General features: G+C 42.0%; 1 protein-coding gene and 1 long non-coding RNA gene across 9 annotated transcripts in view; both read right to left on the reverse strand.

The window, feature by feature from the left end:
* Positions 1 to 3,905: 3,905 nt before the first annotated feature.
* The window catches only part of LOC310700768, a 262,967-nt gene continuing 243,387 nt past the window's right edge, over positions 3,906 to 23,485 (reverse strand). Inside the window, exon 3 of the long non-coding RNA XR_014522806.1 lies at positions 3,906 to 4,014. This is a non-coding gene — a long non-coding RNA (uncharacterized lncRNA). The remainder of the gene's footprint in view (positions 4,015 to 23,485) is intronic.
* On the reverse strand, positions 4,403 to 17,231 carry LOC310700591 (uncharacterized protein). 8 transcript variants are annotated; one of them, XM_083490505.1, is made up of 6 exons: positions 16,840 to 17,231; positions 15,284 to 15,363; positions 14,199 to 14,238; positions 12,409 to 12,463; positions 8,787 to 8,996; positions 4,859 to 5,688 (listed from the first exon to the last, which is right to left on the reverse strand). In XM_083490505.1, exons 1-6 carry the CDS (start codon positions 16,891 to 16,893, stop codon positions 5,321 to 5,323), a joined length of 807 nt encoding a protein of 268 aa, XP_083346631.1. In that variant the 5' UTR covers positions 16,894 to 17,231; the 3' UTR covers positions 4,859 to 5,320. The 8 variants fall into 8 exon arrangements, 6 of the variants coding, with proteins under 6 accessions (XP_083346631.1, XP_083346635.1, XP_083346634.1 ...); XM_083490509.1 differs by lacking the exon at positions 14,199 to 14,238 and adding an exon at positions 9,825 to 9,906 and having other exon boundaries at positions 16,840 to 17,220; XR_014522655.1 differs by lacking the exons at positions 14,199 to 14,238; positions 15,284 to 15,363 and adding an exon at positions 4,403 to 4,417 and having other exon boundaries at positions 4,796 to 5,688; positions 16,840 to 17,166.

A 23,485-nucleotide genomic window follows, 5' to 3' on the forward strand; every position in this document is an offset into this window, starting at 1 on the left:
GAGTAGGCACGCACAGGCTGGCTCTGTAAGTGTCATGGCTCTTTCCAAAGAATCCTGGGAAAGGCAGTTTGAGAATTTTATTACAGATCCCTAGGCAGCCCCTCAGCGAGCGGCTGTTCCCAGCATTCCCTTGGGAAACTTAATGACTGTTAAACCAGTTTAAAGGTGTAGAAGAAATATGCTGGGTTCCGTTTTGCCGCACAAAGTAACTATCAAATACCAGGCAGTAAAATGGCACCAGGGTTTGGGGGCACTGCTTTGGGTACTGGGGCTAAATCCTTCTAAGTTTTCTAAGAAAAGCTGACCTACATGGAACACAGTCTTGCAAGTTTCCTCCTTTGTTTCTCCCCGTCTCATAAACATTTCCTTTTCTGGAAGACTTAACACCACAGTCACAATGAAGGGGCGGGCTGTGTCACATGCTGCTTGCTTCTTGGCGGTATATATGGGAAACTGTTCCAGCCTCCTCTGGTTTATGGGCTTTGGCTCTCTGGCCCTGCCAAGTAATAAGCTGCTGGCCTGGGAGCTTCTGGGTGGACAGCTGCTACGCAAGATCATGTCTGTTCATCATGGTGTGAAAGCAGAGGGGTGAGGCCTGGAAAGCTCGTGCTTAAAAGGGAGGGTTAAGAGGGTACGGAGAAGGTTCTTCCTGACTTTTTAAGTAGGAACTGCCTGAAGGATAACTAATTAGGCCAAGCAGGGTCTGAAGGACACGTCGTCCTGAATGACGTCAAGATGGGATCCAGATATTTTCATGCAATCTTTTTTTCCTCGAAGGACTGGGAAGCATCAGGGCCTGAAGGACTTCTGAGTCAGACTCGTTGGTCACAGGAACACTAACGTACACAGAAAATATAAAGAAGAAGAGTGATGCATGCCCAGAGCAGATTGACATGGTTAAAAATAAAAACAGCATACTTCCTTCATGAATGTTTTGAGGATGACATCATTGTATGTTGTGTTACGATGTTAAAGGAAGAGCTACAAAGAGCAAATCATTCAATGTTTGACCTGTGTGGGATAGTGATCTGTTCTCCTGCAACAGAAATGATATATTTATCAGAGATTTTTTTTTGGGGGGGGGGTATAGGGCCGTATTTGGGGGAGGAAGTGCTATTGCACATGAATTTGTTGTCATGGAAGGCTTGGAAGCTTTTACATCCAAATTTCTTCCTGGATTTTGGAGTTCCTAGAGTTATCTGGGCAGGCATCGGTATGCATACTGCACTATCCTTTGTCCTCCAGACAAACTATTTAGCATTCATTCTGATTTGCTTTCATGAGGCTTGTGTTAAACTATGTCCGATCTTTATTGAACATTTGTTCTGATACACTTATGAGGTGCTCAGATGACAATGAGAATTCATCCTGATATGCTTGCAGGCTGCTGATCACCTATTCCTATTAATCATTTATTCATCAAATACTTTTTAAATTCGTTTCCATGTCACCTGCCAAAAAAGATGAATTTCAGAGATAAATTTCGGTGTTTGTTGTACTTTGGTGGCAGAGTGCAATACAGTGTTATTTAATATGTTCTGGAGGTCTGTTCTTAACCTGAAACTATTCTTAACCTGAAGCACCACTTTAGCTAATGGGGCCTCCCGCTGCTACCATGCCACTGCTGTGCGATTTCTGTTCCCATCTTGAAGCCAAGTTCTTAACCCGAGGTACTATTTCTGGGTTAGTGGAGTCTGTAACCTGAAGCATCTGTAGCCCGAGGTACCACTGTATGTGCTTGATTGTCTTTCGCAAAGTACTGACTGTCAAAGTACAGGCACCCCAAGACAAGCACAATGCCTTGGCTCTGGGTTGTTTTAAAAGCTGGGACTATCCACACTTAACAAAAACATATACTTGGCCATGTTACACCCATGTTTTGATACGTATTTTTGAAAAATAACATGTATGGTGAAACTCACTTTAGAAGCAGTCCTCGATAGATTTACTTTAACTAGATAATCAAGTTCCATTTAGGTTTGAGAGTATTTTGTTCCTTAAAGAAAGCCAGAATGAGAAAGTTAATGTATTCCATGAGGTATATACAAGTACATTTAGAAATGCCTGGGCAAACTGGACTGAGTCAAACACATAATAAGGGTGAGTTTTGTGGTGTGTAATTATAGACTTCTTTGGCTGTGTAAAACTCTCAGACACTGAAGACTAATGGCTCACAAGACATCCCATTAAATGTATTGTACTTGTGTGCAAACACTGCAGAACATCCCCTGCCCAGCTATTCAGCTTCCATGCGGTAGGGGGCAGAGGGAGATAGCTCCCTTTGGCATAAAAGAAAATTCTCTATGCCAGGGTTATCCAACCTGGTGCCCTCTGTGTGTTGTTGAACTCCAACTCCCATCCAGGCCAGCCCATCATGGACATGGTAGAGTTCCCCTCATCAGTTCTCCTCTCCATACCACCCTAACCACCACCACCCAAAGGCAAAAATATCAGGGCAGAGTTATGACTACAGCCTCAGATTTACTTGGGCGTAAATCCCACTGCACTGTCGCACAGGATTCTGCTGTTCCATTAAGAATTTTACTGTGTAGTAAAATTGTGTACAATGCAAAGGGAAAAGGGCCTCATTGTTTCCCCACGAGTTGCCAAATTGCCTTCTAAATTTGCAGCTCTCAAATTTATTTATTTAATTTCTATACCTCTTTATATTTTTAAGAAAAATCTCAAAGCAGTTTACAGCATATTAAACCAATAAAACATAAATAAAACAATCCGAAGAAAATCAAATATAGAGTATACAGTCAAAGCAACATAACAGAAAACTAAAATATTATCTTAAAGATTTCAAAATAAAACAAATGCAGAGGTGGCGATGCAGTGAGGAAGGGATTTTGCCCCAACACTAATGTTAATTAATTTTGTTCTTTATAATTATTGCGCTCCCTCATGGATCACTGCCTTACCATGGCAAAGGGGCTTGAATAACTCAGAGAAGCTATGAGCTATGCTGTGCAGGGCCACCCAAGACGGACAGGTCATAGTGGAGAGTTTTGACCAAACATGATCCACCTGGAGTAGGAACCGGCAAGCCACTCCAGTATCCCTGCCAAGAAAACTCCATGGACAAAGACAACAGGCATATAAAAGTTATGACGCTGGAAGATGAGCCCCTCAGGTCGGAAGGCGTCCAACATGCTACTGGGGAAGAGCGGAGGACAGGTACAAGTAGATTCAGAACTGATGAAGTGGCTGGGCCAAAGCTGAAAGGTCACTCAGTTGCGGATATGCCTGGAAGCGAAAGGAAAGTCCAATGCTGTAAAGAAAATTATTGCATAGGAACCTGGAGTGTAAGAACCATGAACGTTGGTAAGAGAAGACTCCCTGGAAAAGACCCTGATGTTGAGAAAGATGGAGGGCACAAGGAGAAGGGGACGACAGAGGATGAGATGGTTGGATAGTGTTCTCGAAGCTACCAGCATGAGTTTGACCAAACTGCGGGAGGCAGTGGAAGACAGTAGTGCCTGGAGTGCTCTGGTCCATAGGGTCACGAAGAGTCGGACACGACTAAACAACGACATAATTATTGTGCTTTGAGGGCTATTGAAAGAGAAGGCAAATGAGGGCCAATGCTAGAGGATGAGAGACCATTTGCTGAAATGGACCGAAACTGGGTAAGCAGTTCTTGGCACTGCTGAAAATGTTTATTTAAAAACTGAATAATTTTATCTCAGATGAGATAAAAACACTATATCTAATCTCTGTAGCTGATTATCACCCCCTCAGTGCTCACCTGATGGTCGGAGCATCCTGTTCTATGGGGTCTTGCTGATAGTGATCAAAGGCTATGCCCATATGCTAGAGCCAAATGTGTACACCAAATTCTCTTGGGGGTGTTGACCTCCAATGAGCCATATACAGAAGTATTACTTGGTTTTGTTGTTGTTGTTTAGTCGTTTAGTCGTGTCCAACTCTTCGTGACCCCATGGACCAGAGCACGCCAGACACTCCTGTCTTCCACTGCCTCACGCAGTTTGGTCAAACTCATGCTGGTAGCTTCAAGAACACTGCCCAACCATCTTGTCCTCTGTCGTCCCCTTCTCCTTGTGCCCTCAATCTTTCCCAACATCAGGGTCTTGTATTACTTGGTAAGGCACGCTATAGACGCAGATCTGGGATCACATTATTTTTTTGTTGTGGTGCCTTTTTCTGCAGGACTATACAAAGTCCTCTTAGATCAAGGATGACACAGCCTTTGTTCTGAGGGTTGCACAGAGCCCTCAGTGAAATCTCATGAAGCCCTTGCCTTAATGTTGAAAGACCTCTGCTAGCACCTAGTTCAGACCTCTTGGAAGAGTGATCAACCATCTCCTGACAGTCCACTTCACAACAAGTAGGAGAGAGAACAGGGTCGGATTTAGGTTTGATGAGGCCCTAAGCTACTGAAGGTAAAGGGGCCCTTTACATGTCCAGCTGTCCTTTGTCAACAACAATTTGTCACTGTTTTTTGTGTTGAATATATGCTATATGGTAATTTATGGACCTAATAGGTATCTAAAGCCATTTTATTTGTTTTTGTTTTTATCTTATATTTTTGAAATGTACATCCAGTTTTTCTCTCTCTAAAGAAAAAGAGTGGGGCCCTAAGCTATAGCTTGTTTAGCTTATATGTAAATCCGGCACTGGGAGAAAGAGAATGGGGTGGCTGCCTTTGCCCACTTTTTTGACTCTGACCCCATGCACCCCCAGCATGCAGACCCCAAAAGATGACACCACAGGAAATTTTGCCTTCTCCAGGTAGTAATGGTTGCCTATCCCTTTCTTGGATCACTGACACACAGAACATCAAAGCATTTGGTATAACTTTGAGCTTGAATACCTAACACAATTCTAGAGCAGATAAACCAAGAAAAAGCATTTATTTGCAAGTCAGAGTAAATAAGAAGACATTGACAAAATATACCGTTTAAAAGAAAAAGAAAAAGTCATTCCAGTTTCCTTACTCTAGCTATCCACTGATCTCAATTTTCAGGGCTGACTTTAAAGACTGCATGGATTACTGTGCTAAATATTTCCATATCAATTATGATACAAATATCTGGAAAGAGACACCTAACCAGAAGTGATGTGCTTCTTCATTCTTGCCACTAATTTATTGGGAGGTTCTGGAGAAAAACTCTATGGCACATCTCTGGTTATTTTCTGGCACATGGTTACATCAGCTCCCTCTCATAGAAACCTTGTGGTCACTTTTAACTTCTGTGCATATTTTTTTTTTTCATCTTAAGTATCTGTCGCAATCGCCTGAATTCATCTTTGTGGTGAAAAAGGCAGAATAGAACAGGCTCCTTCTCGTTTCATTTTACAAGGTCAGCCCTGCTGATTTGGACATTTCCCTAAGCACACTATTGGCTTCTTCTCTGAACTCCTTGGAAAACTGTTTGGCCCGGCTTGTTTTCTCAATATTTTCTCTCAGGTTCCCTTCTAGCCGTATCCAGTCTAGGTATTCGGAGTTGGCAACTTTCACTCTCTCCACCAATGGCTCCTGGTTCTGAAGCACCGAGGAGATCATTTCCTGAAGCTTTGTTTCCATGCTGATGACTCCTTTGGTGGCACGGTTCAGCTCTCCCACCTGCTGCTTAGCCCACTCCAGTTTCTCAGGGACCTTTTCCTCCTTCGCATCCAGCCAGAACCTGTATCCCTCCATATGCACCTGCACATTGCAAGCACCTGAAAGACAAAGCAGTGGTTAAGCTCCAACTTGACGTAAGTCCAAGAAAGAAGGCTAATTGTGTTAGTTCCAAGAAAGCTAAACCCTTCAAGCAGCAAAGCTTCTAACAGTGGCCAGCTGTCAAAGATATTGCCATGTCATGAAATCTGATTATTTCCACTTTACTTATCAGAGACCCGGTTGTATACCTACATATATGTCTGTGTGCATGTGAGCTGTAATACAGTCATTTGGCAATATTAAGCCAAGATTATCCGTGCCACTTTCTTGTAAGAAACAAATCCCTGGCATAACCCCATTGGCATGCTCTTCATTGAAGCCACTCTGGTGAATTTGACCCATAATCCCATGGCTTTTTCCTGCTATTCATTCAACACAAAACTATCAGGTATTGGGTAAGTCTCTCTAACGAATTCTGATCTAATCTCGTTTCACGTTGCCCTCTTGTCTCTCTCATTGTTAGTTTCACAAACGCTTGGCTCTTCTTTCTGAAGAGGGCATTGTTGAGCTTTTGGCATGAGTTTAGAAGGCTGGCATTACATAGGAAGGATTGGATTTAAAGGCATGTGAAGAGGTAATATACAGGAAGTCAAAATCTAAAGAGTGGGGAAATAATATAAGGCCCTCCTGGATACAGCATTGCCATGTAATGTGCAACCCAGTCAATAGGTTATTCAACAGGAAAAAATAAAGCCTACGATCCTTAGCATCTTGATAATTTACAGAGGCAGAAAAGCAGGAAGCTGAATTAATTAATCCAGCCAAGTTTCTCCTGAAAAGGAGCCTTAAAGCTAAATTTCTGCCCATATGACCCCCCAGTTCTAAACAGCAGGATCAGCATATCTGCCTGGTAGCTGACAGAACATTCAACAACATTAGCACAATGTCAGATCTTTTACCTCTTCATTGTGTCCAAAATTCACCATTAAACTACAAGTGTTATTCTAACCCTGCTAATGATTTTAACTGTTTACAATGGTTTTTAAGATAAATAAGCTGAATCCCATGCACAGCATGGATGCTAATTTTAGGATTGGGCTGACTGTTACCTAAAGATTGAATTGCCGCTGAGAGATCATGTCTGCTATCTTTGCTTCCACCTTACATTGCTACCTAAGAGTAGCACAAATCATCATCATCATTTTATTATTTGTACCATGCCCATCTGACTGGGTTGCCCCAGCCACTCTGGGCAGCTTCCAGCATAAGAAATGGTCAAACTAATTTTGGATGGCATTTGGAATGTAGGTAAAGGTAAAGGTAAAGGTAAAGGACCCCTGGACGGTTAAATTGAATTTGACTATGGGGTGCAAGGCTCATCTTCGCTATCAGGCCAAGGGAGCTGGTATTTGTCCATAAACAGCTTTCTGGTTCATGTGGCCAGCATGACTAAACAGCTTCTGGCAGAACGGGACACTGCGATGGAAGACAGAGTGCATGGAAACACTGTTTACCTTCCCTCCACAGCAGTACTTATTTATCTACTTGCACTGGTATGCTTTCGGACTTCTAGGTTAACAGGAGCTGGGACAGAGCAACAGGAGCTCACCCTGGCACATGGATTCAAACTGCCAACCTCACGATCGCCACAGCGGCACCCGCATCTCATTGGGAATGTGATGCTAACAAACAGACCACTCAAAGGACAACAACTTCTCTTTATTTGAACCTGATGGAGAGGCTGGTGCAGAATTTATCTTGGCCATTGAGCCAAATGCAACATGGTGTCAGAAATAAGAGAATTATTTCATGATGTGATATTTTGATGCCACAACGTATATAAATGCCCTTCTTTATGATGGACAGGTTCATGAATATATATGCATCTGTGCAGTTATGTTCCACCTCCTCATGGGTTTATTGCATAGCTTTGCCCCTTGCATAACTCTATCCCCAGTCCTCCCATTCTATCCTTTGACAGGGTGCTAGAATAGGGTGACATGCTAGCCTCTTTACATGTTCCTTGCTACTTCAGCCCTGATTGCAAAGTCATGTTCCTCCTCCTGCCCCAAACTTTGCCACCCTCCAGGTTAAGATCTGCAACAGAGAGCCCACTCTATGCATGCAGATCCCCACAGGATTTTGAACCTTGACCAATTCTGGTTGTGAATCATGTGCGGAGTCTGCATACATAGAGAAGGATACCAGCTGCAAACATTATTCTGAACATGCCAAAGATGGTTTAAAACGGAAATTGCTGAATTCATAAAAAGGTATACATTTCCTACAAAAGAGACACAAAACTTTTGATTCCTGTGTTTGCTAAAGCTATCCAATATTAGAAGCGCGGGGGAAGGCAGCAGTATTTTTTTTAAACATGGGTTTTTATGGGCATTTCCCATAAAACTTGGGCTGCTTGCCCTCTACACATGAGTAACATGTGAAAAGGGCTTCAGTGTATCATAAAACAGCCTATTGCTATGATATCTGGGCTCTGCAGATATGATATCAGGGATGCAGGTGGCACTGTGGTCTAAACCACTGAGCATCTTGAGCTTGCCGATCAGAAGGGGTGAGCTTCCATTGCATTGTCCCAGCTCCTGCCAACCTAGCAGTTTGAAAGCACACCAGTGCAAGTAGATAAATAGGTACCGCTGCGGCGGGAAGGTAAATGGCATTTCCGTGCACTCTGGTTTCCGTCACGGTGTCCCATTGCACTAGAAGCAGATTAGTCATGCTGGCCACATGACCCGGAAAGCTGTCTGTGGACAAACGCCAGCTCCCTCGGCCTGAAAGCAAGATGAGCGCCACAACCCCATAGTCACCTTTGACTGGACTTAACCATCCAGTGTTCCTTTACCTTTACCTTACCTTACACTGACAGAGACATTTGTAACTCAGACATGCATTTGGGGACCCAGTTCTTAATCTTGTACCATCATTAAAACATATGGTAATGTTCCTACTGAGGCTTACATAGGATCAGGTCCAGACGTCTCTTACCAGCCAGATGAAATGCTGCTGGGCAACTCTAGGAACAAAGACTGAACAAATCACCTCAGGTTCACGCATAAACCCACAATGCTAAAATGGAGGGCTTGGCCTTCTCCATTTTCACACTCTATATTCTTCAGCATCATTTCTCCCACCAACTTACTATGCTCTTGTTGTATCTTCTCTATGCATACAGAAAGACTGCTTGCGGGCGAACAGCAATAGGTGTCTTTGAGGTCCCGGATGGTTTTCCGGATAGCCATGCAGTGGCATTGTTGCTTGTTGAAAGCCTCAGCGATGTCAGTAAATAGTGTGTCAATCTCAGGCACATTGACCAGTTTCACGGCGAAGGGTTTCTCTTTGTTGAAAAGAACTAGAAATATGGAAGCCCATAGAAACTTCTGGTTAGTGTGTTACATAAGGGGGTAAAAGAAATATGGAAAGCACAACAATATTTGAATATGATTCCTGAAACTAACAAAAATTAAGTACATAAGATGGATCAGTACAAACAAATTTACAAAGATTATCTTGTTCCCATTCCTTGTGCACTGAAGTATACATTTTCCCCCCCAGTGGAATTTCCCTCTTACATATTTACAATTGCACACCTATTTTTCTTGAGGGGAGGGGAATCCTTCAAATTATTACATTTTACTTGCCAAAGCTTCCCACTTGCTTAGCAGTGTGCCAGTGGCATTATCCCAAAATTATTTCTGTGAGGCTTAGCCTTCATGTGGTGTGCTTCAAGAATAATGTTTATGGGCATTCTTGTTTCGTGAAATGTGTTAAATGGCCAGCAGAAATGGCCAATTGAGAAAGGTGCAATCTGATAGTGCCATATACTTCGTTTCTCTATCCAAGGAAGTCTGGTTCTCTAGCCCATGTCAGAGATGCTGGGTTGAATGAACCATTAGTCTGGCAAAGTGCGACTGTTCTTCTTGTGCAATGATGACTATGTAGGTTGAGGTTTTCAAGTACATCCTAAGGAAAGTTCAGTGCCCAGCTGCCATTAATTTTAATGGAAACTGGCACTCCAAATCCCTCGGAGTCGGCTTTGAAAAATCACAGCCATCATATCCGGAAGGCAGTTTCAACAGAATAAGCACGGGAGCCATAATTAAACCTTGAATTATCCAATTGAAAATCAGACCAGTGGTTCCATGACAACACAGTTTAGACTAGAGTTTATTTTTCAAACCTGCAGAACCTAATTGCATCTTTCCAAGCAATGGAATACATGATCCATTTGCTGGTAGTATTTCCAGCAGATGTCACAGAGACTTTTAAAAAGAAAAAAGGAGAGAGAGGGAGAGAAAGAAATTCTGGTCAATTTTTTGTCTACAAAGAATGGTCACAGTATGCATCTCTACTGCCAAATAATTCATTCTGAGAACATTTGAAAAGTATCTCATTTCTGAAATAACAAAATAAAATAAAACATCCTTTTTTTCTTTGAATGTGTTTGCAGGGAGCACTTAATTCCACATTATTTTGGGAGAACATGAATAATCCAATCCAGCTTTCTGAAATGATAGTATAAATGTAAATGATCTCATTTGGATTAAGCATCAATGTACAATGGAACCAAATTTTTGACTATAGGTGGCTTATTCTTCAAAATTAAAAGTATCACATAAAGAGAGAGAGAGAGAAAGTAAAATGTATTTTAAGGAAATGATTAGAGTAATTAAATGTGTAAGATATATTGAAGTGGTTCATTTTTTTCACTCTCTCTGTATGTTTCACCTGCTTCTGTAGGGTGTAGTGCACTGTATTTTCCTGAATTTTGTTTTACTAAACGTATTTTATTTTGGAGCATTTTATTGAATCACGTGAGCTGAATTGTATATTTGATTATGTGAGATGAATTATGACAAATGTTTGGTATGGAATATTGTTTATTGTTGCATAGGGTGGAACAGAAGATACCTTTTCTGATTCTCTTAAATGTTCAGTTTGCCCAAAAGTGAGCCTAGATAGAGTCCACAAAAATATTTAGAACCTCTACAGCTTGATGAAGCTGAGAGAAATATGTGGGGTATGGATGCATGTCTGGGGTAGGAGCCAACTTCCAGGGGCCAATGTCCCTTCAGCTCCCTCAATAAAATATTTGAGTAGGGTTGCCATACATTCAGGCGTGTGTTTTTTTTAAAAAAAAGTTAATGACCCCTTCATTGCCATTGAAATGGTGTGCATGCACTGTGCCATGTGATTGGTTATGCAGGATGGGACTGACTTGGGTCCCCTCAATATTTCACCCAAGTTAGCACCCCTGAGTTTGACCTGCCGAAAGATGTAGAGTGCATTTGAAGTACAGATTGGTGCTGGGCCTAATCTAAAATGTAGGGTAACTTTGGGAGCACAAATTAGAATTTCCTTCATGTAGATTCTTCAAGACTCCTTGCTTTGATCTCACTCTCAGCTATTCCCATCTTTCCTCTGTGACATCACCTGACTTGCATGACATGTCCTCTGACATGTCCTCTGTGACATAGCCACTTCCGACTTCAGGAGGAGGTGGTGTTGCGGGCTCACGCCCCCATGCAATCAGCCCCCACACAATCAGGGGAATCCTCGGGCCGCGTCATCCCCTGGCCAGCCAATTGACTGGCTCAGGGGGTGTGGCTTGCCTCATTTAAGGCAAGCACGGCCAGGGATCGCCCTCTTTGGCCGCTCAGCTTTCCGGTTAAGCATTGGTAGGGGTATTGTTATGTAGATGTGTTGGGGGGGAGGAGCACCATCACCTCCCCCAAATATTGAAGGGTAGTCTGGTAAAGGACTCCGGGGGGCGTGGCCTCATCTGAAGCCTATGGAGGTCAGGGCCTAAAACGCGCCCCCAAGCGGTGACCCCGGGGGAGTCCCTAGTTGATGCGCATCAGCAGGGCTCCCCCTTCAAGCAAACAGGCTGAAGCTGGATAGTCCGATAGGACCAATGCCTAAGCCAATACCGCTCTTTACCTGTAACTAATAAAGTTGTGGCCTATTTTAGCCCATTAACCTAAATACTTGTGTCACGTGTCGTTATTCCTACTGGTGGGAGGCAGGAACTCGCAATGCAACATCATATGACTTGTTACATAACAACATGTCCTCTGTGACATCATCATATGACCTGTTACATAATATACCAATACCATAATATACAAATTCTATCCTGTTCACTACAGGATCCCAGCACAAATAACCCAGAATGATGAAAGAAGCAACAGATAGAACTGGGATATGGCATCAAAGAAGTTTGGTACAAAGTTGACTTATCATAACTATTGCTGGTGGTGGGTGTTTTCCTTCTTTAAAGAATGCCTACCCATGCAGAGTGACTTATTTTACAAAAAGAGAAAGTATATTAGTTGAAGCTCTAATTACAATTGACATACATACAGTGGTGCCTCGCAAGACGAAATTAATTCATTCCGCGAGTTTTTTCGTCTAGGGAATTTTTCGTCTTGCGAAGCACGGTGTCGGAAAAGTTTTGGAAAAGCTTCAAAAATCACCAAAAACCTCAAAAAAGGCTACCACACCGCGTTCTATGAGTTGCTCCTCGAAGTCAAGTCGCAACTGTATTAACGGTGTTAAGAAAAAGGAAACAAACTTGCAAGACATTTTCGTCTTGCGAAGCAAGCCCATAGGGAAATTCGTCTTGCGAAGCAGCTCAAAAACCACAAAACCCTTTCGTCTAGTGAGTTTTTCGTCTTGCGAGGCATTCATCTTGCGGGGCACCACTGTAAAAGTATTATGAAGTATAGGAAAACAAAAGCAAGTAAAATGACTCAGAATTTTACCACTTTTGGTGCCTTGATGAGATTGTCTGGAGTGCTGTGCATTGAGAGGTTCCCTCTGTGAATACAGGAAGATATTTCGAAATAAATGCATATTCTTTTTGAATCCACAACTCATTCTACTACCCTCCCCTTCCACACTCGTCTCCCCTCTGTTGTATTATGTGTTGCAAGCCCTTCAACCTGCCCTCTTGTGCTTTGTAGAGTGCAGTGCACACTATATTATTTTTATTACTAAAAAATAATAACAATCCTGTTTTCCACTATTTGGACTCAAAGCAGTTTTCAACAATAAAATATACAGTACAGTCATACCTCGTGTTGCATTAGGTTCATGTTGCGTCTTTTCGGCTTGTGAACGTGGCAAACCCAGAAGTGTATACTTCCGGGTTTCGCTGCGCATGTGTGCGCAGAAGTGTTCTGCACGCTTCGGATATGCACAGAAGCGCTCTATCACGCTCCACGCTTGCACAGAAGCGCCACTCTAGTTGTAGACTTTTTAGGGTGCGAATGGCATCCCAGAATAGATCGTGTCCACAACTAGAGGTACCACTGTATGCAGAACTTAAAACATAAGTTAAACCTCCAAAATGTAGAAACCTTGGGAATTTAAAATCTCAAATGTATACATACATACATATATTCAGTGCTTTTTTCCCTAAAAGTTTAGGGGTACTCTCATTTTCCTACTCATATTGAAATATTGCCCCTGAATGAGGCCAAACTTAGATTCTCAAAATGTTTAGGGGTATGGGTACCTTCACATACCCCCAGAAAAAGAGCTCTGCATATACTCATATAATGATAAAAGTGTTGTGAGTGCCAGCATAAAATGGCTGCCATGGGCACAGGGAAACACCAACAGTGCTCCCTCCCCCTTACAATCATTTCAGTGATCTACTTGGTGGTGAATATTACAAACATGCACAATCCTATTACTGCAAATTACTGTACTAGTTCATGTTAGAATCATAGAATCATAGAGTTGGAAGAGACCACAAGGGCCATCGAGTCCAACCCCCTGCCAAGCAGGAAACACCATCAGAGCACTCCTGACATATGGTTGTCAAGCCTCTGCTTAGACAAATGTTCACATGAGGAGATGCACAAGATTGAGTTGTTGATCTTTTCATCTTTCTCTTGGGCTTTATAAGCATTCACGTGCTCCCTGAGTTATTGGCTGAAATGGGGTGTCTGCTTTGCTCATTGAATATTGTGTAAACAGGGAGTACAGATTCTATTCTATGAGTTGGGAGATAGCAAGGCATTGGGTAATCCTTGTTGTGCGCATCCATTCACTGACTCACAACTAGAAAAGGAAATCCCTTCTCACATGCAGCTCTGGTACACTCTTAAGAGTTTGGATATCAGTCCTTCAAGACCAGTGATGGCCAAACTTTGTCCTCCAGCTGTTTTGGGACTACAATTCCCATCATCCCTGACCACTGGTCCTGTTAGCTAGGGATGATGGGAGTTGTAGTCCCAAAAGAGCTGGAGGGCCAAGTTTGGCCATCACTGTTCTAGACAAATAGGATGAAGTCGCAAGGGCTCTGGATGTTATGTTAAGCAGAACTGTGAACATGGAAACGCTGAATATATTTACTAGAGTTGCAAGCCTTTTAAGTCAAGATCCGTGAATAAAGCTCTTATGAAAGGAGCAAAACTTCTGATCACCTGTAACAAAGTGTTTCACAACCTTTAGAGCCTGTCATCTTACACTGCCATTGCAAGTCTGGAAGCGTGTGCTTTGCTTGTGAGTTGACAGACCTTTCCCATTCCCTTTGGAAAATTACCGGCAGGTTTGCTGCATTCCATGCTTTGCTCCACTTTCTTCTGGTTTTCCATAGAGAAATAATAATAATAGTAATCATTATAATTTTGGAAACTTTGTTGGAAAAAGGATCCTGCCAAAAAAAACCCTGATTTTGGGTGGAACAAAGCAATGACCTCTGTCTAAGCAAGTGCAGCATGCCATGCCATCATTCAGAGACAGAATCATGGCAGGAGCAAAGTTTTAGATTCATCTCCAGTAAAGTTAAATCTTTGGAGAGAAGGACTTCGTTTCTGCCGATATTTTAAGAATTAGCCAACAAATGTCTGTTGAATGTGAGGAGTTGTTTTTGCAGAGCCAAATAGACAGATGGTTATCTTGCAACATTCATCTCATCACTAGGTGATGGAAGTTTTAACATATTATTGAGCTTTTAAAAAAATGTACAGATTGCTTTGGTTTTTAATTATCATCTAAGGGCCCTGCAGCCAAATCTATGGCTGATGGCTTGGAATCAAATATATGATTCTTCCCCATCACTACCACTCAAAATCTAGCCTCTCACCTTTCTTTTCATTCTTCTCAAGCCTTCCTCTACCTGGTATTCAGATGATGCTAGAATATAACTCCTATCATTCATGATCATTGGACATTCTGACAAGGAAAAGGGTGCAAAGCCTCTGGGAGGATCAGGAAGAATGCTCTAGACAGTACCTGCCCAACTCCTACACTTCATTTACTCCTTTAAAATCCTGTTCCCTTTCATCCGCATCATCTCAATCTTCTATTCCTTTCCTTCCTCTGACTATGCTTCCTTTCTTTAAAATCCAAGGAGCTTAGTAAATGCCAGACAAAACTTATTTCCCTCTCCCTCCCTCCCTTTCTTTTGCACACACACACAACCACACCGGGACGACACTTTAGAAGCTGATGACTTCTAAAAGCCTCATTACCACAAAGTCCCTTATTATCAGCAATACAGATAAGTGCTGCAATCATAAACACAACTGCTCGGAATTCCCCATTGTACTGTAGGATTGTGCTGCGGTTACATTCATTGGTGATCCCTTGTTACCATTATTCTTGTGTTCTCTTTTAAAAACGTACAGTCTGCTTTGGCCTGCTTGTCCAGAATATGCAGCAGCTGCTGCTACTGTTAGCACCGCCACTATCATGGGTGTGGAGATCTATCACAATGAGGTAAAGACGAAAAGGATGCACTGAAATAAGCACAACGTGAAGCTGTCCCACAAAGCATAAGTAAACTTTTCAACCTACATTTATGCCTGGCTGTCAGAATTACGGCATCATGACTCAGCTTCCCTAACAGTTTCTGATACATGTCTAGCTTGTTATACAGTGGTACCTCAGGTTACATACGCTTCAGGTTACATACGCTTCAGGTTACAGACTTCGCTAACCCAGAAATAGTGCTTCAGGTTAAGAACTTTGCTTCAGGATGAGAACAGAAATCATGCTCCAGCGGCGCGGTGGCAGCAGGAGGCCCCATTAGCTAAAGTGGTGCTTCAGGTTAAGAACAGTTTCAGGTTAAGTACAGACCTCCGGAATAAATTAAGTACTTAGCCTGAGGTACCACTGTACTGGGTTTTCATCCTCTTTCATGCATTTATTTACTAACTTTGCTGGTCTCAAAGTTAAGCAAGTTGGGTTTTTAGATGTGGGGTGGGCTCAGTTACTTCATCTACTGTCACTGACATGGACTTCAGGGTGTCTTACTTTCAAAATCAACCAATGGGTTACCTTTTGTAGGTCCCAAAGACCCTGCCTCGACTAGGGATGGGGCAGAAATTTATTTCATTTCGCAGTAGTAGGTGGCCCTGATAAATTTGCACTTTTTGAAACCAAAAAACAACCATCTTTCAAAATTCACACTTATCTGAATTTTGTAATTTGTAATTTGGCTGAATTTTGCAGCCAAGTAACGCGTACAAACATGAGCCTGACCAAACTGCGGGAGGCAGTGGAAGACAGGAGTGCCTGGCGTGCTCTGGTCCATGGGGTCACGAAGAGTCGGACATGACTAAACGACAAAACAACAACAACAACGCGTACAAAAGGGGATCTATGAGGATAAAATGCCAGGTCATGTTTTTGGCAGGAAGGTGTGGGAAACTGAACAGAGAGGAGGTTCACTGAGCTCCTTACGACATCTCTGAGCGTGAATGGCATTTCACAAGACTTTCCCCTCAGGGCTCTGGGGCCCGTGAGCTAGGTACAGTGTGCCTCTGAAGCAAACATGTCTCACCCAGCTGGAATTGTTGGCCCTTCCCACAAACGTTAACAGGTGTGGTTTAGGGATAGCGGCTGTTAGAACCACTGCTCTCCCCTCTGGGCAAAGCCCCCCTATACACGTGATCCTGCAAACTTTGTTTTCCTGCGCTATCATGTTGCCTCTGCAGATTTAATCACAATGAACATGGCCCCAATTCAACCCACTAACCTGTATCTAACCTCTTGATTTCTGGCAATTAAATGTGCATCTTAAGCATCATGCACCTGCCTGTTTGACTTCTCTGTACAAACTGAGCTGTCCTGTTTCCTTTTGCTAACAAAATTCGCTAAGAGCAGCTCAGGATTTGCAGCTCTTTTGTTTTCCCCAATGTTTTTCCCCTTGTTTGTTTTCCCCAATGTTAATCTCTTACCTCTCTTGAAGCAACTTGGAAACAGGGACAACAGCAGCAGAAGGAGACAGACATGCTTTTCAAAGCTACAAAAGAGACCCTTTTTCTTTTCTTCCCAAAGAAAGCAAACGTTAACGAGAACTTGTCAGGTCACGTGCCTTAATGAGCATGCACCCCACCTTGATTAGAATTAAAACAACACAACAAGGGGCAGAAACCGTTTCAAAATCATTGTACGTGGCACGGCAAACTAGGGGCAGGATTCACGGTCAAGCTGCGGTTCTCCTTGCATATTTCTCTTTGCAGACATAATTGTCTCAGACAAGTCAGACTTGTTCCTTCAGCAAACAAACTCTGCATTGTCCAACCCTCTGGACTTTAAAATGTTACTTCCTCTACACTGGCACTCCTGGAATGTACCATTGCCCCCAATGGGGGTGGAATAGGGAGAACAGCAGAAGGAATATTCCAATGTGCTGACAAAATGAATCTTACGTGCTATCTAAGCAACTGCTCAGTGCCAGAAAATAAATCAGCTTCTGGTTTTTGTAGCAACAGTATATTGTATGCAGTTAGTTGGATGGGCTGAAACTCCTGTAGCAACTTTTAACTCCACCCAAGATTGTTCTTTTTAATGGAGCTGTATGTCATTTCATCTCCTTAGGTTGTAAAATATATATATATAGAAGGAGACTTCTGCACTCCACACAAAAAAGGTGAAAAGGTTTGTTGATTGGTTGGCTGAATGAATATTTCTGGGCTGCATTTCCAACTTATCAAGGATGATTGCCCTGAGCCCGGTCTTGGGTGGGGAGGGCAGGGTATAAATAAATAAATAAATAAATAAATAAATAAATAAATAATAATATCAGAGTGACATATGCTGAAGCACTTTTCAGCTGTTTGGTTTTCTCCTCCTGAATGTGTGTATGATGGGTAGAAGGAGAAAACAGGATCCACCCCCTACCACATACCATGTGTGTCCAGTCAGCACATCTACACTGTGTCTATCTATGCGCAAGCATGTTCCCACATGCATAGGTATATTGCAGATGGGCAATGAAACAAACATATGACAGAGAAAGAATTTGGCAGATTTACAAGACTGCCTCTGCCTGACACACTTCCATTCAAAATGTGGACAGATGTACCTGGACAGAGTGCTTAACATCAATCATATGAAGAACAAAATGATAGAATAGTGCTCGTGCCCATATTTCCCCCTGCTGAATTGCTTAGTGAATCTCTATGATTAGGACACAAATGTTAATAGTGCCACTGTATTCTGCTCTGGTCAGACCTCACCTGGAGTACTGTGTCCAGTTCTGGGCACCACAATTCAAGAAGGACACTGACAAACTGGAATGTGTCCAGAGGAGGGCAACCAAAATGGTCAAAGGCCTGGAAACAATGCCTTATGAGGAACGGCTAAGGGAGCTGGGCATGTTTAGCCTGGAGAAGAGGAGGTTAAGGGGTGATATGATAGCCATGTGCAAATATATAAAAGGATGTCACATAGAGGAGGGAGAAAGGTTGTTTTCTGCTGCTCCAGAGAAGTGGACATGGAGTAATGGATCCAAACTACAAGAAAGAAGATTCCACCTAAACATTAGGAAGAACTTCCTGACAGTAAGAGCTGTTCGACAGTGGAATTTGCTGCCAAGGAGTGTGGTGGAGTCTCCTTCTTTGGAGGTCTTTAAGCAGAGTCTTGACAACCATATGTCAGGAGTGCTCTGATGGTGTTTCCTGCTTGGCAGGGGGTTGGACTCGATGGCCCTTGTGGTCTCTTCCAACTCTATGATTCTATGATTCTATCTTGTTGCACGTAGTGTGTAGTTCCAGGGCCAGCATACAGCAAACTCCCCTTTCCTTATATTCCACAGGTTGTCACATCCCAGTTCCAGTCATCCTAACTCCTGTTACTGTTGTGGAGCCAGACATCGGTTTTTGAATGGAGACAAGCATTCCAATCCTCACGTCTAGTATAATAACGCGTGGGACCAAAACAGATTAACCTAGTTAGTGATCGTTGTACAATGGTACCTTGGTTCTCAAACACCTTGGTACTCAAACAGCTTGGAGCCCAAACATTGCAAACCTAGAAGTAAGTGTTCCAGTTTGCGAACTATTTTCGGAAGCCGAACGTGCTCCGTTTTGAGTGTTATGCTGAGGTCTGTCTGCTTTTGCTATTTATTTTGCATTTTTTGTTTATGCGGCTCTTTTTGTTTTGTATTTATGACTGTGTGGGACCCAGTTCAGCTACTGATTGACTGATTGATTGTTTATTGCTTTCATTTTAAGGATCAGTCGTCTCAAATAGTAAAATCCATGTTAAATTGCTGTTTTAGGAATTGTTTTTAAAAGTCTGGAACAGATTAATCCGTTTTGCATTACTTTCTATGGGAAAGTGTGCCTTAGTTTTGGAACACTTTGGTTTTGGAACGGACTTCTGAAACAGATTAAGTTTGAGAACCAAGGTACCACTGTAGTCCAATATGACCAGTGGCTTAGCATAAGTACTATCAATTAAAACGTTCACCCAATCAGCCATTTTAAATCACAAAAAGCACATAGTTGAAAAGATCCTATCTATCTCTGGACAGTAGAACACCCTCAGAGCAACCATTGTCAAAAGTTTTAGATTAAAAATCCCAGAACATATTGATGCTACTGCCTATTATTAAGCATAGCGCTTCATTAAATCTTCAGCTGTACTCCCTTGCCCCCCCCCACCCAGATATTCTGTTTGTTATCGATGTCTATGTTTCTTCATTACTCCCTGTCTTTTTCAAACATGCTTCCCAAACTGTCTTTCACACTTGCATTTCATTCGCAATTCTCTAGCTAGTCCTCTTGGGCATATAAAATGGAACAATTAATTTATTGCCGCTTCAAACACAGTTGTTTTATTCATCATCTGTCTTAAAGGCCACTCAGATGTAGCCCCCGGGGATGTAATATCTCCATTACTGATGCCAGGAGAGAAGAGAATTCTGAATATTGGAGAGAAGCTGGATGGAAGGGTATTGCTAAAAGTATATTTATTTGGTAGTTATGAAATGGTTGGAAGAGACCGTAACATGCTCCAGCAAGTAATACCCACAATGTGAATGCGGGAGAGGGAGTTGTCCACAAAGAAAATAGCAATTTTCTGATAAATGAAAGATAGCCATCTCAAATTCCTTGTTTATGAACTTCTTCAAAATAAGATAGTAAGAAGGGCTGGAGCTTCTCCCAGTCTCCAGACTCCCTTAGTTTGACCTCTGCTGGAACTCTTCAGATATAAATACCCCACCTCTGTTTTCCATGGCTAGGAGCCTTCTTAAATCATCCTCTTCTAGATTTTGCCCAAGTTTTTGGACCTCCAGATCTCCTGGTCTTATTTCTGATATTGGCCTGAAGCATTATGTCTCTTCTGTTGTTCCATAGTTTAGTCATGCTGGACACATGACCTGGAAAGCTGTCTGTGGACAAACACCAGCTCCCTCGGCCTGAAAGCGAGATCCTTTACCAGGGGTCCTTTACCTTTACCGTGGATGCACAATTTGCTGTAGTTCCTTCAGTTCTGGGGGGATTTTCTTCTTTGCACCCTGCTATGTACATTTACACAAAACCCTTGATAATCTTAATATGGAGGGCCATATTAGAAATTTCAACATTTATTTATTTATTTATTTCAAATTTATCAAAAACAAGTCATCTTCATTTCCCCCCTATTTTTCCCTCCCCCTCCCCCAAAAAGGAAAAAAGTAAAAGACCCCCCCCCCAGACTTCCCTCAGCTCCTCTCTCTGTTTTCTCAGCACATGTTGTTCTCTTCATATTATGAAATTGTAAAGATCCTTAATTTATCTATCTATATGTCACCAATAATAAATTTGTGTATGTTTATTGAAAACCTGCCAAGGAGTCCAGTTCATTTTGTTGTTTCTTTAGGTACTTTGTAAAAGGTTCCCATTCTTCTTTAAAGTCACAGTTGTCCTTATCACACAATTTGTGTGTCAGTTTCGCAAGTTCCACATAGTCCATCAATTTCTCTTGCCACAGTTCTTTGGTCGGGATTTCTTCATTATTCCATCCTTGTGCTATTAAGATTCTTGCCACCGTTGTCACATACATGAAAATATTCTTCAGTTTCCTTGGCAGGTCTTTTCCTACAATCCCTAACAAGAATGTTTCAGGGGTTTTTTTACAAATGTTAATTGGAACATTTTCTTCAACTCATTGTATATCATTTCCCAGATTTTTTTAATTTTACTACAATCCCACCACATGTGGTAAAAAGTCCCTTCTTTTTCCTTACCCTGGGACACATTTTCAAGGGTCTTTTCTTTTAAATGATATTTATTAAAGGTTTAAAAATTACAGAAAAAAGAAAAAAACAACAAAAAATTTAGCACGACATACATTACAATACATAAAAAGACATAGAAAAACAATACAACAATACAGCAAAAAGAAACACTAAAACACACATCCAATATTCCATATCTTTACCTTTCATTTACTTGTTTCATCGACCTCCTCGCACCTCCCTTTTTTGTATTCTAGTTCAATTAATTGTTTCAGCAAATTCTTTCCATCTTTCTCAATTTTTGTTCTATAATTTATCTTAACGGTCTAACCTTAAATTTTTTATTTTGGCCCATTATCAATCAGCTTTTACTTAATTCTTTATTACATTTCTGCTAAAACCATATAACTTCATTCCAGCATCCTTCTAACATTCATTAATTTTGCAATGTTTTTGTAAATATACTTTAAATTTTTTCCAATCTTCTTCCACCGACTCTTCTCCCTGGTCTCGGATTCTGCCAGTCATTTCCGCCAGTTCCATGTAGTCCCTCAACTTCATCTGCCATTCTTCCCTGATGGGTAGATCTTGTGTCTTCCAGTACTTTGCGATAAGTATTCTTGCTGCTGTTGTGGCGTACATAAAAAAAATCCTATCTTGCCTCACATTTTCAAGGATCTTAGGATCGACCCTGACAAAATCATTAAAATAATTCCGTCCAGTGAACAGGCTTGGCTTCCAGTGTGATGCATCCTCCTGTTAACTGGACGGCAAATATACTAGAAGATCCCACGTGACCAGTGGATAGCTGAGGAAGCACTGTGTCTCTGGGTGCTCTGTGAAGCACCCACCCAAGTGCCTCCATCTTCCCAGGGTTCCAGCTCAATTCATTGGCCCTCATGTGGTCCACAACTGTGCCCAGACAATGGACCAGATCATGCATGTCCTCACTTGGCTACAGCTGTGTGTCATCAGTGTACTGATGACATTATGCCCCCAAATTCCTAATAATCACACCCGGTGGCTCCATACAGGTGCTGAGGAGTAGCACAGCTTTCAGTGTGGTACCTCTGTTGTGTGCAGCAGGTGCCTACAATCTGTACTTTCCACAAACAGTCGAATGCATTTTTCTTTCAACAACCTTTTCAAGCTGGGTGAAAAGGTTTCTGCCTTAGGTGCTCTATTTTTGCTATTTTAAAACCTGTTTTCTGTTGCCTTTTGAACTGTTTCTAAAAATAGTCGAGCTGTTTTTATGATATGAATTGATACACAAATGTTATCACTGTGACAAAAGTGTGGTGGGACCATGGTATTGTCAAGATCCTAGCAGTACATTGTCTCTCTACTCTGCCATTATCTTAATTCTTCCTTCCCAGCAGAGACAGACTCTTCACCAATTTAATAAACCAACACCAGTCTATAGAATCTGAAGTTCCTCACATTAGCCAGAACTACAAAGTATCTAGCTTCTCTGTTTCAAACCTATCCCTATTATCTAATTATGGTTTATTGCAACTCATTTTGAATGACCACATATACTGCTGAGGGGGAGAGAAGTAGTGTATGTGGAAAACCACCTTGACACACAGAACAGGGCTGTCAAACGCAAAGGTTGCCAGACTGCCATTACGAAATATAGCTTGTGAGCAAAGTGCCGCTGCCTAGCTGTCTTTCCTGTGCCAGGGGATACTGAAACATTGCCCTGTTGGCACTGGCTCTGTTTACCACAATGGCATCAACTTCATGAGCTGGGGACCATTTTGTTTGGGTAGCCCCAGCCAAGGTCATCGTTGCGTAGTGTGTCAACCCACGAATAGCAATTTCTTGCTATTTCTGAGGTGAATTACTAGTCTCCGTTTGCATCAAAAGCTGTGAGGAATCCCTGCTACATTTGGGACGTGGCAGGGCCGACTTAGTCAGAGTTTCTTGGATTAAGCCCTTAAAACAAATTAAGCAGGGGGGAAAATCTGCTAAAAAGATGAGTCACTACTATATAAAACTCGTTCTGTACCATCCCACAGAAGTAAAAAAAATTACCCATAGTACAGAAAATTTGAAATCCAATTATCTGTAGAGATGTACAATCTACACTTGTATATTTACCTCCAAGACCAAATTAGGATGAATAATATAGCCAATTCAGTTGACCTCCCTACAATAGCACATGTGGGAAACCTTGAGGTGAGAAACCTCAAGTCAAAGGACCAAATTCAGCACCCAAGCCTCAGTGTCTGGTCCTTGTGGGTTTTTCTCAGGTCAAATCCTTCACTAGCCCTGCTCAGCACCCAACTGAAGTGCTTTTGCCTGGCAAAAGCATGTCCTTGAACTGTATTAATAATGTCCATTGCTTGTCTCCACTTCTCTTTCTTCTATTC

Source organism: Podarcis liolepis (assembly GCF_965112155.1).
Source record: "Podarcis liolepis genome assembly, chromosome: 2".
NCBI lineage: Eukaryota > Metazoa > Chordata > Lepidosauria > Squamata > Lacertidae > Podarcis > Podarcis liolepis.